General features: G+C 42.1%; 1 protein-coding gene across 1 annotated transcript; it reads right to left on the bottom strand.

Annotated features, from left to right (window-relative positions):
- Nucleotides 1-1,170: 1,170 nt before the first annotated feature.
- hadhab (hydroxyacyl-CoA dehydrogenase trifunctional multienzyme complex subunit alpha b) lies at nt 1,171-16,600 on the bottom strand. The gene is made up of 20 exons (XM_063184588.1): nt 16,488-16,600; nt 15,554-15,595; nt 15,178-15,248; nt 14,767-14,900; nt 14,175-14,313; nt 13,805-13,924; nt 11,823-11,925; nt 11,311-11,433; nt 10,692-10,810; nt 10,374-10,430; nt 10,158-10,267; nt 9,267-9,401; nt 6,737-6,908; nt 6,387-6,473; nt 4,942-5,082; nt 4,374-4,442; nt 3,442-3,637; nt 3,088-3,202; nt 2,602-2,747; nt 1,171-2,235 (listed from the first exon to the last, which is right to left on the bottom strand). The coding sequence occupies exons 1-20, from the start codon at nt 16,552-16,554 to the stop codon at nt 2,090-2,092; spliced, it is 2,292 nt and encodes a 763-aa protein (XP_063040658.1). The 5' UTR covers nt 16,555-16,600; the 3' UTR covers nt 1,171-2,089.
- Between the last annotated feature and the right edge of the window lie 893 nt (nt 16,601-17,493).

The following is a 17,493-nucleotide window of genomic DNA, read 5'->3' as shown; positions in this document are numbered from 1 at the left end:
CATGGACAGCGGCTCATACAGTATGTGGCAATAATGCATTATAGGAGTCCGCCACATAAACTGTTACTGTGACTGTAAGTAATCACACACCCAACTTTCTCAAGGGCTCCTTTACTTGTGTCAAAGAGATTTGTCCAGCAGTGGAGGTTCCACATCATTTAATATTTAACATGCACTTTTAGAATAAAGCTATATTGCAGTTTATGCAAAGTGTAGTCGTTGAGAATGTTTAGTGTCAAGTTCCGCAGAGAATACAATGTCTGGGCATCAGACTCATAAAGCAGTCACGTGTGCATTCTGGGACAAAATGAATTCAGATTGCTTTGAGAATGTGGGTGGAGCAGAGATACTGTTATATTGCATGTCATAAATGCATGCTTCTGCATGCACCTATGTGCGGTATGAAGTGCGTCTTGATTTTCTGTATCCAAGATTATCCCATTAATCTACTGCCTATGACTGATCATAAATGAAGACATACACAAAGTAGCATAGCCCTGCAGCAAACTACAGCGTTGTTAACAGCTATTGCAAGATGTACCATACAAGACGGGACAAGATGATTTCATTGCCACACTGAGACAGTTGTGGTAATTTTCTTTTGGGAAGGGCATTTCAGAAATCTAGCAGGGAAGGACGCCTTAACATTGGTTGAAGGGTGGAAGTGAAGAATGGAATGAGTGGAGAATAAATAAACTAGAAATAAACTCAAGAGTGCAGGCCTCCACTAGGGAAGCTGTTCCATAAAATATTTGACTATGTTACACCCTATTTTTTAGTCTTTCTGCTTTGTTTCTGTGGGGCTAGAAACTGGGATTATAAATGTCAAAATTGGCCCTATTCTGCAATGGTGAATATTTTTAAAAAATCCTGGCTCCCCATTGTGATCCAGATCACCAAAATTGAATCATTTGTTCCTTTTGTCATTTCTAACAACTTTCATCAAACTTTCATCCAAATTCGTTAATGACTTTTTGAATTATCCTGCTGACAGACAGACAAACAAACAAACCGACAAACCGCGACCGAAAACATAACCTCCTTGGCGAAGGTAATAAGACTATAGTAAGTGAAGTTCTGCAACGTTACTGCAGAAGGGATGAAGCTGTTGGTGCAAATTACTAATTATTAGTGATTGAAGGAAAAACACAAGTCATTTATTTGCAGTGCTTACATTTCTGTTTTATTTTAGTGTGTCAGTTGGGATGTGAATGCCACGTCCAAAAACATTTTGCATACAGCAAAATCAATGCCATCACTGTGGACAGATATGAATGTCTAAACTGACAAAGAAACAAACTGCTGTAAAAGCAGTTACATTAGTCATAACCAGTAACTATGTTCTGATGTTGATCATCTAGCATTTTTACAGTGTAACTTGCCAGTACTCTTCAAATGTCATTTTGACACTTTTTTCACCTACTTTTGCCATCAGTTGAGTTCCAATAAGCCAAGTGCATGAAAATATGCCCAAGTCATTGGTTAGGCACTGAACAACACAGGACACAAGTGCTGAATTCATCTCCTTTCAATATGTTTGTGTTTCATATATATATTATATTACGGTATATTATATTATAAGTGTTTCTGTTAGTCATTAGGTAATGCTCTTCTGAAGACCTACCACCAGCTTTAGGTGTTTAAACCCTATGCAGTCTACGTTGATTTGGAATGGGCTGAAGAGCCTTTGTGTGTCTGGAGAGTCAGTAAACTGCTTTTACAAAAAACTTCTTTTGTCGTACAAAATACATTACAAAAAATAACTTAAAGAAAATCATTTTTGATCAAAAGGCCATTTTACTTGTCAAAGGCCACCCGAAGTCCTGTAGTGCTAAAAGGCAATTCAGATTGCTAAGTTGAAGAGACAGCCTCTTGACAATAAGAGACGTGTTCCGTCTTTCACTAAGTCCATGTCCCAAGGTACCGTAGACTTCCTCTTACATGCCCATTTCGAGAGACAGAGACTGACAGCAGGAAGAGGGAGAGAAAGTGGTTGTCATTGTATCCTCACAGTCTGCTGAAAGGTCATCTCCAGCAGCAGAGGGTCGGGTATTAGTATTAGTGGTGTGGTGGCACATTGTGGTCCAGGTCACTTGTGAAACTTCTTGCTGGGGTCCTTGGCGTGGTCCAGCAGCAGCTGGCAGGGCGTGAACTGGTTTCCGTAAACCTCCTCGAACCTCCTCATCTTGTCCACCAGAGCCCCTGCCCCAAAGCTGTCCACAAACCGGAAGGGCCCTAAGGAAGGAGGTTGAGAGAGAGATCCTTCATTAATCCCCAGAGGAGAAATTGAATGGCACCTGGCCATCCACATAACACACAACAGCAAGACAAGACAAATACATAATAAAAAATAAGAGCTAATAAAAACACAAAATAAACAGTGTGTCGCTCATTTATTATATACATTTGCAGATTCCTTAAAATAAAATACTTTTATTTATGATATGAGATGTTCAACCTTAGAGTTGCTTTAAGAAGGTGAATAGACCAAAACATCCCTATTAAACGCTGCAAATGTGGAAAAGCGTGCGGGAGCTTTCTTGTCTCCAAAATTGTAAGCATGGAAAAATGAGTGCTGAATAATGATCCTAATTCTCCTACCTCCAAGGCAGGGTGGGAATCCAAGGCCAAAGACGGCTCCGATATCTCCCTCTACAGGGGTGGCCAGGATCCCCTCCTGCAGACACAGCACTGCCTCGTTTACGAAGCGCGACACCAACCTGTACTGCACATCAGAGTGGGAGGAGCTGAGGAGAGGGACACAGGACCAACATGAATGGCTATCATCTTCTAACACATTGGGACAAACTTTAACTTGGATAGTTCTGTACGTAAGTATTCCCTGTTCATTATCCCACAATGGGAAAATCCATGTGTCGCAGCAGCAATATCTACAAACACCCAGGATAACATTAAACCATCAGCTCTCAATTACTCACATTTTTGTCGGAATGGTTAAAAACACATACTACATTGATTTCCCTTAGTGAGTTGGAAGTGTCATTGTTCATCATTAGATGTGCAACAGTAATAACGTTTTGGATTGTGTATCTTGTCATGAGGATGAGAAAGGCTGGGGACACTTACACTGCTTCATGTGGGGCCATCTTGAATTTCTCCAGGATCTCCAGAGCCCCGGGATTGACATCTTTGGACTTGATGCCCGGCTGGTAAACATAGCACCCCTTTCCAGACTTTCGGCCTACGTACATACAGCAGCAGAACAAGTTTAGTACTTGCACAAGTACAAGTGCTTAGAATGATATGAACTTGTTGATTTTATTTGGATGCAGGTCACAAACACTATCAAAGTTTTTTTTTTTCTAATGACATGCTTATCCCCACTCCAAACCTCTGCCATGGGAAAAAAAAACTGAATAAAAGAGTTTAAAATTTGGGTCCGAGTTACCGATATATAGGTACAAAGCAGTTCCTCCTTACCTTTGAATCCTTTCTCCACCATGTTCTTCAGCACCTCCACGTTTCCACCACCGAACCTGGAGCCGAATGCCTTGCCCAGGTCCTCTGCCACATGGGCGGCCACGTCAATGCCGACCTCATCAGCCAGTGTGGCAGCTCCCACGGGGAACCCAAAGCTCTTAGTCAGATCATCCAGCTTCTTGGGGTCCACTCCTTCCTGAGCACATACAACACATACGCTGCTTGACACATGCATGTACCTTGCAAAGCATGTTCATAGCACATAGTTCTCTCCTTGGACATGTTACTAGGTGTCCCCTTCTTTGGAGTGAACGCACACTGTGTGACGTGCGCACATACTTTTAATAAGACCGACGTTTCGGCATACGCCTCCATCAGAGTCATCTCTAGATCTAGATCTCTAGACCACTAGATGACCTTGATGAAGGAGTAACCCGAAACATTGGTCTTATTAAAAGTATTGCATGAAGTTCTGGGTGTGTGACGACAACTGTTTTTTTCATACTGTTGAGGTGTCCTAGCCTGGAAAACCAGCGCCAACTGCTGGACGGCAAAATGTTTTAAATAAGACATCCAATATATTTAGGCTGGTTTATCAGGCTAGAGGTGTCCTACAAATACAATATAGAGACATTGCTGGTAGGTACCAACTGGTGAACTATAACCGCAGGTCTGGATACAAATATGAACTCTATGAACTTAATATTCTCCGTTTTGCTCTGTACTTGACACTTGATCAAATGTCCATCCCTCCCATCCCTGCAGCACCCGCACTTGACCTGATGCACAGATCAACACCTCAGGCCAAGATTACCACCAATTAATCCTTTAACCAGGGAGAACACTTTTCCATGCACAGTTCCAACAATAACAGCCTCTTCATTCAGACACAACAAGCCCGGACAAACATCTTTGAAAAGGATGCAGCATACTTGCAATGCCCTCACTGCTTCCGCTAGCATGGGTGCCAAGCAACGTGTCGTGTAGAAGCCTGGTCCATCCTGTACAGAGAACAAAAACACATCGGTTACGAAATAAAGCAAAACATCACCTCAGGGCGTGCAAAATGATTTAAAGCAACACCACAAGCATGACGGATGCTGTGTATTTTAACACAGAGAACAGCAGAGCACAAGCAACTGCATCTCACCCCAACAATGATAACAACAGCAAATATGTTACAAAATATTATAGCAAGACATTACTGGGTCTCAAAATTATTTCTTAGTAAAATACACTAACTGCTAAAATATGCTGCTTATTCCACATGCAGGGGTCCGTCACCCGATATGATAGCACATAAAATACAGTATGTCACAAAGTAAAGCAAAACATCACTGAGGTCACAAAAGTAACTTTGAACATGTCTCACCCCAAAAACAACGACCGAACGTTTTATGACTGTCACAAAATATGCATAAAAATAATAAAAAATCCACATCCACAGGGTACAGATCATAAGCACAACAACGGAAAGAAAGAAAGGAGTCTGGCTCTCACCCCAACGACAATGATGACTTTGCCCTGCTTGAGGCCCACGGCCACGGCGGCGGCAGTTGTGTCGTTGGAGGTCTGCTCCGTGGTGATAATCTCCAGCAGCTGCATCTTATCCACCGGGGAGAAGTAGTGCATGCCGATCACCTGATACACACCACATCAGATCACAATACACACACACACACACACACACACACACACACACACACACACACACACACACACACACACACACACACACACACACACACACACACACACACACACACACACACACATTCAGTATAGTACAGTAGTATAGTACAGTACTGACACAAAGGACACAAGAATACACACACACAGTCATCACACATACTGTGCAGTCTGACACGCAGGACATAAAAATACACACACACACATGCTGCCCATCACACATACAGTATAGTAGTATAGTATATAGACACAAAGGACACATGAAAATACACACACACACACACACAGTCACACATACTGTGCAGTACTGACACACAAGACTTAAAAATACACACACGCTGCCCGTCACACATACAGTATAGCACTGATACAGTACTGACACACAGGACACAAGAATACACACACGCGCACGCACAAACTCATGCACGCGCCACCCGTCACATATACATACAGTACAGTCCAGGTAACTCATTCCCATACAAAATTGAAGTCAGCTTTAATGTCAATTGTCTTAACATATTTTGTCTGCACACCGGTTTCATTGCTGCGCCCCATGGGGCCAGATGGCCAACACGTCACTTTGTGTGATATTGCTATTCTCAGCTATTCTAAGAATAACAAGTAAGACCTTTTGTAGTAAGTAACATTATGCCTACTACCGGACTACAGTAACATCACTGGGCTTTTAATATCTCTCTCTTTCTCTCTCTCCACTCCCACCTGCTGTTGTCAAATAGTGAGTTGAGGTTCCCATCCATTCAACTGCCTGGGAACAACTCTGAGTGTGTGGTGACAAAGTGCGAGGGTAATGCCATTCAATGAGTTCTAATGTATTGCATACTGATTCCCTGGTCTGCATAACTGCTTATTTATCAGGATTCAGGGTTTCCCCCAGAAATGTATTGTTAAGGTGGCCACCTTGACAACAAACACAAACTACCTCCACCAGGACTCCTGAAAAGATACAGATTTTGTGTTGTGAATGTCGTTTCAGCTGAAAACGTGTACTTTGAGGGGTTTTCATATCATGATTCATGTGAAACTGCACAAAATAGCCTTTCTAAAGATGATAGCCACGTCTGTCATATGGGCTAACCAACAACGCACCTGGAAAATCCTGAAAATTTGGCGGGAAATGCTGCAATTGTAACCTTGATGAACAAAAGGCTGCTCCAGTTAATTCGAACATTAACCTTTGTGATAGTTCGTCTTCAACTTTGCCAAAAGAGATAAAGACTTTCTCATGAATTGTTTACCTTTTCAGGTCTTTTGCTGGCAGCTGCGATCTCCTTGATTGGAAGTGCTGATGTGTTGGATGCAAATATGCAGTGTGGGGGAGTTACCTGGAAAGGTGGGGAAAAAAACATTTGTGGGATTCCAAACAGAGGAAAAATACATTTTTGAAATACTTGTTAACCTTTCTAAGCAAAACAGACAAAAAATATTTAATATGTAATTATTTAAGCTAATTAGTGCATGAAAGTGCAGTTTAATAACCATATAATAATAATGTATAATCACTGCCCAAATGTAACATCTGCATGAGTTGTCATAACTTCACCAGTGAGTGGTGTGTGCAGTGCTGTACTGCTGGTTTGAAACTTACTGCCTCCACCTCCTTCAGCACTCTGTGTTTGATGTTGATGTCCTCAAAGACCGCCTCTACCACCATGTCGGCTTTCTCAAAGCCGGCGTAGTCCAGCTGGCCTGACATGTTACACACGATGCTGTCCCTCTCAAACGACGTGATGCTCCTCTTCTTCGTCTTGTCATTCAGTCTGAACAGGAAAATATGTACAATTCAATTTTAAAGTTTTATACAGTAATACAGCATAGGAAGCTCGGTGCGCTGCTCTAGAAGTAAGTAATATGGTGAAATTGAATAGTCTCTTAATTTTAATTGAGTAATGAGATTTAATTTTATTCCACACGTTTTATCTATCTATCTTTTATCCACACACACACACACACATATATATATATATTTATTCTTTATTGTGTTGACTGTGATGTGTGTTTGTCTTGTGTGTCCTTGTGCGTCCTATGCCACCACCAAAGCAAAATCTCCATTTTATGTAAGTGTAATGGACAATAAAGAAGTCTAAGTCTAAGTCTAAGTCAATTACATTGCTGGGTGGGGGCGCTGTTGCGCAGCGCGCTAAAGCTAGATTTATGCTTCGCACGCATAGAATCTGCGTCCGTCCGTTTTCTGTCTATGCGAGTCCACGCCCCCCTCTCAGAGGCTCTGCGCCCGTCGTCGAGCGCCTCGAAAAAATTCTAACTATCCGTCGGACGGACGCGGAGTACGCAGACAAAAAGGCACTATGATTGGTCGTCTCGCTACTTCCTTGTTCTGTTCTTGTGGCAGCGCAATGCCAGTAGTTTGCGAGAGCAGAGCTGTATTCTGTTAAAAACTTTATTAATGCCTTGTGTGTAAATGTGTGTAAATACACGAAGCTACAAGCTAAGTAACAAACAATGCATCAGTTGAACACTCGTGGCACAATGCCTGCGGTTTTACTACCGTTCCTCCACCGAATGTAAACACACATCGGCAGAATCAACTGTCTTTACATGCTTGCATTTTCTGCTCGTGAAAACAGACTGGGTATGTCAAATAATGATACCAGTGCATTGCCTTTGCAATTTGTGTGAAAATACCTAGCTAACCGGGATAGAAAGCAACATTGCTTAATAATGACCGCAGTACAATGTAGTGAAAGTAGCCTAATCGCGCAATTTCAAATGTGGCTCGCCACGAGACCTCGGACCTCGCAGAACTCGCAGATGCATGAATACAATTTTGGTTCGTGGCCACTCCCACGCGAGTTTTGACGAGCGCAGTTGCAGAAGTCTAATCTGACCAGTTAGCCCCCCACATTTGGGCTTACATTGCTCACGGGGACCATTTCCCCTGCCCTGCCCCATCTCTCTCTCCCAATCATTTCCTGTCTACTCTCACATCGTCCTGTAATAATAAAGGCCAAAAAGAAAAAAAAACTTCAATTGCATTGCTGGGTAGCACTAGCACAGATAGACAAGGGGCCCCAGTCGTGGCTCAGATGGCTAGGGCACAGTTACACTGGAGACCCGGGTTCGATTCCAGCTCGAGGTAGTTTCCCAATCCTCCTGTCTCTCTCTCCCATTGCTTTTCCCGTCTCCTCTCAAAACCGTCTTATCAAAAAGAGGCAAGAAAAGTCCCTCAAATTGGAAAATGAAATAAAATAGAGAAACACTGGCAGAAATCAATATTGTGTAGCTTAAAATGATTTGTGCACTGACAAATGTGGAGATAAGATTGATGATAAACGACGGTCACTGATGAATCATACATTATGAACACTATTTATAAGAATGTCTCAGATTATCCCATCTGCTAGGGGCACTGTGTCTCAGTTGGCTAAAGTACTGTATCAGTACACCAGTTCATCAGTACATCAGTTCGATTCCCAATCCTTCCCCGTCTCTCTCCCCACTTACTTTCTGTCCCTCTCTGACTATCATAGCTGAATAATAAAGGTGTAAACCCCCAACAATACAGCTTAATAAAAGACACTTCCCATCTGCTGAAAAGCTGCTTGGGTGTGTTACTACATTTAACACATTCAAGTCACCAATGATCCCAAACAAACAAAGTCTATCTCTCACCAAGAAATAAGCAGGTCCAAATCTCAATGCTCTCAAACCTTTTGGGACGATGTGAGGGGGAAACATCCCAAGCAACAAAGAGATCTTGGAAAACACATTCACGAGAGCCTTGACCCAGCCATCTGCAGCTGCTCTGCTGAGAGCATGCCTGGGAGACAGTGTACTGCCAAAACAGGACATTTCTCATGGATGTAAATTACACATTTTCAAAACAAATCTGGGATGCATTTCTGGAAACCATAGTTGCCAACTATGTTAGCTATTTTGTTGGTTGCAATGCAATTTCCCATTGGAAACTCTCCAATAGCTAGCAACTACGGTTTTGAGAAACACAACCCTGGAATTTGTTTTGAATAGAGGGTTTCCTTAGATAATACAATAATGAAAAAATGGTTATCTATTTTTGAACTTCACTTTAGCCAACTTTTCAGAGTATGTGTACACTTTAGATTGCGAAATGGATGAGTTTGTGGGCATATGGCTCCTACCCTTTGTAGACCTGCTGCTGTCCCCTGTTGAGGCCCTCTGTCGTGGTGTCCTTCAGGATGGTGTGCAGCCCCTTGTCCACAGACACCTGGGCAATACCTGCCCCCATCAGACCGGCTCCCAGGATAGCCAGGGTTCTGTTAGTGAAGAATACAGTGGTTAAAATGTAGTTATTTTTTTATGATTACATTACATTATATTATATTATATTACACTTAGCTGACACTTTTTGTCCAAAGCAAATGACAAATATTTACAGGAGGGTATTGGTAACTGTCCCTGGAGCAGTGTGGGGCTAGGTGCCTTGCACTTCAGCCATGGATAGAGTAGGGAGTGTAAGGGTGGGGTTACTTCGAACCCACAATCCTTTGATCTAAAGCCTACAGTATCTCCTCAACCAGGCTACGGCTGTCCATCAATATGATCAATTAAAAACATCAAAACATGGCTCAAAAACATGTCCATACACATGGAGGGAAAACTTCTGCTCACTGCAAGTCACTGCAGGTCTGCTGGTTATTTGTGGTACAGTATAACCCTTTATAAAAACATGGGTGAAATGTGTTTTAGCAGATGATAAAAATGAATTAATTGTTTAAGGTCTTTCTGGCACACTCTTCACAGTTAGTATTTAGGCAGTCAGCATGCAACCTGTGCAGTTTATCAACAGCAGTGGGACTGCATTTGGTGTCCCAAACACAGGATGTCACAACAGCATAGCTTAAAATGAAGCAGAATGTATTGCAGTGAGCCTTGTTTTGTGGTATGTACTGTATGCAACCCTGTGTGGCATTTTGCAATATTTCTTCAGACGCCTTCTAAGTGTACCTCCCACACTGACATTTGGAAAACGTGGTTGAAGAAGAGAATTGAAAAAAACACAGCCTACTTACTTCACATCCCTCTCTGGAGCTCCAAAGCGATTCTTCTTGCATGTTACTTGCCCATGATATAGGCCAATGAGGGCGCTGGATTCTGGAGTCATGGCCAATTTGCCAAAATTCTTTAAAACAGAGACAAACAAAAAAATATCACAATAATATCACCAACTATTAGATCGTCCATACGGCCTACAAGTATTCTGATGAGAAATAAATATGAGACTGCACCTGGGATTCTGCCAAATATCCAGCATCTGCTCCTTGCTCCACTCCTGCTTTTACACACTATAGCAAGAGAAAAGAAGAAAGAAAAAAGGAAAATAATTAAATAGATGGTTTCTACTTTTTTTTTTTTTTAATCGCTTTTAGCCTATTTTAATTTTTTCAATCTCTGTAGGAACCCTTTCTGGGTCCTTTTCTGCTGAACAAAGTGCTGACACTACAGTTAACATTATTCTGCATTTGTCTGTTGTTTGTAGTGCAGTCACAACTGACAAAATTACTACAGAATAGATGTATTATCAGATCTTTCTAGGGGTATAATACCTCAATGATCTTCAGTGGTGCTGGGTAGAGCCCCTTGCTTTGCTTCATGACCTTGTTTTTGACCATATTGTAGACCTGTGATCGCACAATCTCAAAGCTCATCACATAGTCCTGAATTTCTGAGAACAGAGAGAACAGAGAGAACAGAGAACAGAGAGAGAGCGAGCGAGAGCGAGAGAGAGAGAGAGAGAGAGAGAGAGAGAGAGTTAATCCAGACCCCCTAATCTGCTGCACATGGTCAGCTCTGTACTCAATAGGAGGGAAGGTGATGATACACAGGGCAACTTTTTAAGCAATATGTTTGGGCAACAATACAATGAGATTTAGTTTGGACTGTTTATCACTTAATAATACTTTATAAACAGAACATGGATCAGCAGCATACAACTTTGTTTAACTATTCAATCATAAAACCTGGAGGCAATGATGATGTTTCTTGGCAATATTGTCTTAAAAAGGTGCCCTGTATCATCACCCAAAGGGTGGGACACACACTAAAGACACAAGATACAAGGTGTAAGGGGAAAAACAGAAGTGTAAGTGAAATAGAACTAAATTCATGATAGCACTAGTACATGATATTACATAATTGTTACACCAGGATGGCTTCAGTGCTCACTCTGCATGAGGTTCTTGTCCTTGGTGAGGGCCACCTTCTTCTCCGCGATGCCTCTGGCCACATCCACGGCCACCTCCTCCAGGTAGTCTATGGTCCTCTCCTCTGGACTCTTCAGACCAGGGCCTGCCATATCATCACCAAGACAGTTAGGAGATAGTCAAGTCAAGTCAAAGTTTATTTATAAAAAAAAATGAAATACCACAAAGACAGCTGGACACAGCAGATAAAAGGACTTGAGGACCCCATAAAACACAAAAAGACAATCAGAATAGATGAATATGAACGGGAGAAATAATGACAAATAATACACAAGGGGTAAGCATAGGAGATTTGAAAGTCAAAGAGTAATTGCCATTTCCAAATAAAATAGAATCAAAATAAAAAGAATCAAAGCAGCCAAATACATACCGGTTCTAGAACTAGAAAAAATGACTAACTAATACTGTAATCCACTGAATTTTGAAAAAAATAATTGCAAATAAGAGAACATGTCATCTTTGGATAGAACTTGCCTAAGGTATCGACCAGGTGGTGCACAAGCCCCATCTTCTTTGCTTTGTCAGCACGGATGTTGCGACCCGTCAGCATCATGTCAAATGCATTGGGCAGGCCAACCTGTCAGTATAAAGAGGGTTCCATTTACGCAGACATTATACATTGCCATTCACTCAGCCGCAGTACTAAACATGAGATGCAAACTACATTTGATGAACCAACTAGTCAGTAGAACAATACAACATTCTCAAAGTGGTGATGTATTCACTTACATCGCAAATGCATTGTGAATCACAGTTAAACAGATGCAATGCTCTTTCAGAAATGTGTTCATTATGTTTATACAGTGCCCTCCATAATTATTGGCACCCCTGGTTGAGATGTGTTAAAAAAAGCCTTAAAATAAATTCAGTGTTTATTGCAGAAGAATACTGTCACACTGAAAATTGTAGGAAAATGTAGCCTTCAACTCAAATGAATTGTAAGAAAATAAAAAAATTCCTGACTAAAAAATAATTATTTTTCATTAAATCACCTGTTCCACAATTATTGGCACCCTTAACAATTCCCAGGAAATAAATATAATTGAAGCATTTCTGTCATTTCTACAGTAGTTTACAAAGTTTACCAGAGTATGTAGGAACATTTAATTAGTAATTCATCACTTCCTGTTTCCCTGGGGTATAAATATGACGTGACCCCGAGGCCATTTCTCTTATCCACTCTTAAACATGGGAAAGACAAAGGAACACAGCATACAAGTGAGGCAGATGTGCGTCGACCTTCACAGGTCAGGCAGAGGCTACAAGAAGATTGCCACTCAACTGCAGCTGCCCATATCCACTGTGAGAGGAATAATTAAGAAGTTCAAAACAACTGGAACAGTGGTAAACAAGCCTGGACGAGGACCCAAGTTTATTTTGCCACCACGCACAGTGAGGAGGATGGTAAGAGAAATCAAAAGATCTCCAAAGCTCACTGTTACAGAATTACACCAAATGGTAGCATCCTGGGGTCACAAAGTCTCCAAATCAACCATCAGGCGCTGTCTACACGCCAACAAGCTGTTTGGCAGGCATGCACGGAGAAAACCTTTCCTCACTCACAATCATAAACGCAAGCGTCTGGAGTTCGCCAAGCGGTATTGGGGCTTCAACTGGGACCGTGTGCTTTGGTCAGATGAGACCAAGATTGAGCTTTTTGGCAACAAACACTCTAAGTGGGTCTGGCGTACCACGAAAGATGTGCATGCTGAAAAGCACCTCATACCCACTGTGAAGTATGGGGGTGGGTCAGTGATGCTGTGGGGCTGTTTCACTTCCAAAGGCCCTGGGAACCTTGTTAGGGTGCATGGCATCATGAATGCTTTGAAATACCAGGACATTTTAAATCAAAATCTGTTGCCTTCTGCCCGAAAGCTGAAGCTGGGTCGTCACTGGGTCTTTCAGCAAGACAATGACCCTAAACATATGGCCAAATCTACACAGAAATGGTTCACCAGACACAAAATCAAGCTCCTCCCATGGCCATCTCAGTCCCCTGACCTCAACCCCATTGAGAACCTGTGGGGTGAGCTGAAGAGGAGAGTACAGAGGAGAGGACCCAGGTCTCTGGATGATTTAGAGAGATTCTGCAAAGAGGAATGGCTGAAGATCCCTCTTTCTGTCTTTTCCCATCTTGTGAAACATTATAAGAGAAGATTAGGTGCTGTTTTGTTGGCAAAAGGGGGTTGTACAAAATATTAACACCAGGGGTGCTAATAATTGTGACACACATTATTTGATGTCAAATAATTATTTCTTTATGTGGGATTTTTTCCCCACTGAATAAATGCACTTGTATTGAAGGTTGGATTTTTCTCTTTTTTCCATTAAGGTCCCATATTATTTAGAAAAAAAAAATAATAATTGGAAGCTAAAAAACACATCTCAACCAGGGGTGCCAATAATTATGGAGGGCACTGTATGTAGGGTGTTGAGGCAATGTTGAGGCCACTGACCATTTTGGGGAGTCTCTGTGTCCCTCCTGCTCCAGGGAGGAGCCCCAGCATGACCTCTGGGGTGCCTAACACTGTCTTCTTACTCTTGGTGGCAATCCTGTACTGGCAAGCGATGGCGAGCTACGAAATACAATACAGAGTGACAAGAAGATTATATGGCTTGGATGTTTACATTTGTTTCAGCTAATCTTAAAATTCTGTTGTAAAAAAACAACAACAAGTAATGCTGTGTTCACAATCATCCTTTACATTTCCACTAGAAGTTTTCAATGTAACATAATAACTGACACTGGTAAACTGCTAACATTGCTTATAAATGCACATGTATAACAGGAATGATTAAAAGGTAGACAAATGTAGCATGCTCCACCTCGAGCCCTCCTCCCAAGCAGGAGCCGTTGATGGCGGCCACAATGGGGATGGGTGACTTCTCCACCTTCTCAAACATCTTCTGGCCCTCCTGGGAGAGGCTGGTGACTTCCGAGGCACTCTGGCAGGCCTGGATCATGCTGCAGTCAAAAGACGACACAAGAGGAAAAACAAGAGGATTACAGCACAGCAAACGGTAAGATAAAAGTGTGGCACATTAGTGTAAAAGTAATTTCCGTGATTCAAACAGCAACGTTTAACGGTCAGTGTTACTGGATTCGTTTTGTGCAGATCCTCAGGTGTCAAGGTGCAAGTTGTTTTTTTTTAGTGCATCTAATTAATTTGATTTAAAAACAAAAATTAGAAAAATAATTTCAAAATTTGTGTTATAAACAGCTGGGTCCAATCATTTAATACCAAGGACAAACATTGACATCTAATCAAGCAAAGCTTCACAGAGGAATTTGCGCTTTCAGGGTAAATTTCGCCTCAGGTAAATGGTCCAAGTCAAGAACATCCTAATCTAGGGTTTAAAACATCAATGTGTGGGAGTAGAGACTCAGAGAATGTCCCATCGACTGTGCAGCACTGACTTGATATCAGCTCCTGCTACGAAGCAGCCAGGCTTGGAGGAGATGAGCACGGCACTCTTCACAGCCGCGTTCCCCCAGATCTCATCCATCACCGCCGTCATCTCCTCCTGCATCTTCTCCGACAGGGTGTTGACCTGCCAGAGAAAAATCAAATCACATTCAACTGAATTCCAGTGAAACGTATTTCCCTGAGATGTATTTCATTGTGATGATGCAGACATGCTGCACGTTGGTTAAATCTGTGAGGGATTTACAAGACCACTGCCAAAACTAAGCAGATTTTTAGTGGAAATTGTGAAATGCTCATATTCCTTCCAATAAGGTTCGTACAATTTGAACAATATCTTTTTTATTTTGTATGTGAAAAACAAACACTGAGGCACAGTTTGTTAAGAGTTTTTTTTTTTTTACCTTAGAGTTTGGGTCATTAATCCGAATGACGGCAACATCCCCCTTGAGCTCATAGTTGACATGTGTTCGAGCTAGATGAGTTAGGGGGGGGGACACATTTCAAACACATGGAATGAATGCTATTTCCACAACAAACAAGGTAGATTAATATTTCAAGAGAAGTTCGTCAGTCCATATGTTTGAGATGAAATCAAAGGGAACAGTTCCTCTAATGTACAAAAATTCCAGCTATTTGACAGAAGAAATCTGGGATAAACTGGGTAACACAAAACATCTCTATAATGCCTACTACTGACTGAGTGCCAGTTTCATTTACCATATGTCATGACAGTGCTATAGTACTATTGTCATTGATGTGGTTCATCTTTATATTTACCCATCAAAGAAGAAGCCACTGAAAAGGTGCGTAGACGGGAACCTATAGGAAAAACAAGGCCATCAACTTTGAACATTGATTATATATTAGAACTATAGTTGGTTCTAATTTACAATCAATGACTTTGAAACAACACACAGATGTATCACTGTAATCACCCAAGTGTCATAGGGAACACTGCAGTTCTCCATGACACTTGGTGGCTGTAGTGCAAACTGACAGGTGACCTGCCTCTGGCATGGCCATTCTGCCAAACAAGAACAGAAACACTAACATGACAGTATGCTGCAGTCTACCCTCCTAAAGGCCTTTCACATAGATTGTCAACCAAGGCTATTATTTCAGTCAACGGGAAAAGGGCGCATTGTGTGACAGTGACCAAAGGCCACCTGAATAAAACTGAAAGTTGAAACATTAGCCGAACAGCACTGCCTGCATCTAGGTCTCTAACCCAAGCGGTCATTCAAATGCCTCTACAGTCGTCTGTGAACAGTTACTTGTGTCGTGAGGTCGGATTAAGTTTTTAATCACATGTGTTTCAAACTGTGTGTTTATTTTCTCCTTCGAAGTCACTGCCAACGTTTAATTAACTGTGTCCCATCCAGTGGTAGCATTGTCATTCATTCATTCAGGCCAACTACTGTGGATTAACATTAACAACATTATGATGGAGTTTGAGGACCAACACGTTGTAACTAAACGATATGTGGTGTGTTTTTCTTCACAGTTCCCAATGGCATAAAAGAAAAACTGATATGCAAAGGTATCTGTCACACCCAGTTCAGAAATGAAGATAGTTAGCAACGGTTAGCTAGCTAACTAGCAACACCGTCAATAACCTTTTCGTAAACTTGCCTCGCTCATTTATGAAATACTATGTGCATAGCTATCGTGTCAGATGGTCATAATGTCCTTAGCTGAGAAGGAAGAATACCTGAGGGAAAGTTGTAGCGACTTGTTGTTAATCTGGACAGTGCGCCCAGAGCTCGAACACCAGCCATCTTTGTTGGAAAGTGGCTCTGCCTCTGTCTGCTCTGACTTTGCTGTGACTGTCCAACCCCCTGCAATGACAACCGGCAGAGAGTGAAGGGTGAAAGAGGGTCACGTCATGTCATTATCAAATAGACTACTAGGCTACTATTATGATTTTCTCATCGACATATTGGTGAATGTTGTGTTTTGTTTTTTTGGTTTTTTTAAATTCTCGAATAAGCAATGTCTATCAGAGATGAAGGAAGTAGGGCTAATGGTGGTAGGGCCTAGGCCGACAGTGTTCCTCACCTTCGCTTGACCCCAGCCCCCACCTGCCAGGGGCCCCCACAGACAAGAGGCTCCAGGCAGCCTAGGGCCCCCACCTGACAGGAGGGCCCCACAGGCTAGAATATGGATCAGGAGGGGCAATGTCCCTGACCCTGAGCCCCTTTAACATCTAATTTTACGCTGGGGGTGGGTCAGTCTATATTTTGTTGGAGCGATGAAGGAAACTGCAACAACCCTTTCCTTGTCTTTGCCAGAAGGCTTATTTTTTTCATTTGTGGTTTTGTTGTTGTTTTTAGGTCTATTTAGGGGTTTTATGTGTTTGACAGACTTCATGGACTGCCCCCCTGTAACTCTGGACTACAGAGGGTCAGCTGCATCAAATTCACTGTACACACCTGACACCCTCCACTGTTACCCCAAGACATTTTGGTGAGTATTGCCCTTTTGCATTCTTGTGCGACTGCCCCCTGTACGTCAGGATTGCAAAGGGCAATACTCACCTAAATGTATGGGGGCATAGTGAAGGGTGCCAGGTGTATGTACAGTGACTTTGGTATAGCTAACTTTCTGTAGTCCAGAGTTACTGGGGGCCAGTCTATGAAGTCAGTAATTACTGGCAGGCAGTCGCTTTTGAGCACGACACCGGCCGTTTTAAGACAAGGACTGAAAATTATGCAGCT

Source organism: Engraulis encrasicolus, chromosome 19, assembly GCF_034702125.1.
Source record: "Engraulis encrasicolus isolate BLACKSEA-1 chromosome 19, IST_EnEncr_1.0, whole genome shotgun sequence".
NCBI classification, from domain to species: Eukaryota; Metazoa; Chordata; class Actinopteri; order Clupeiformes; family Engraulidae; genus Engraulis; species Engraulis encrasicolus.
This window is presented reverse-complemented; position numbering and strand designations above follow the sequence as displayed.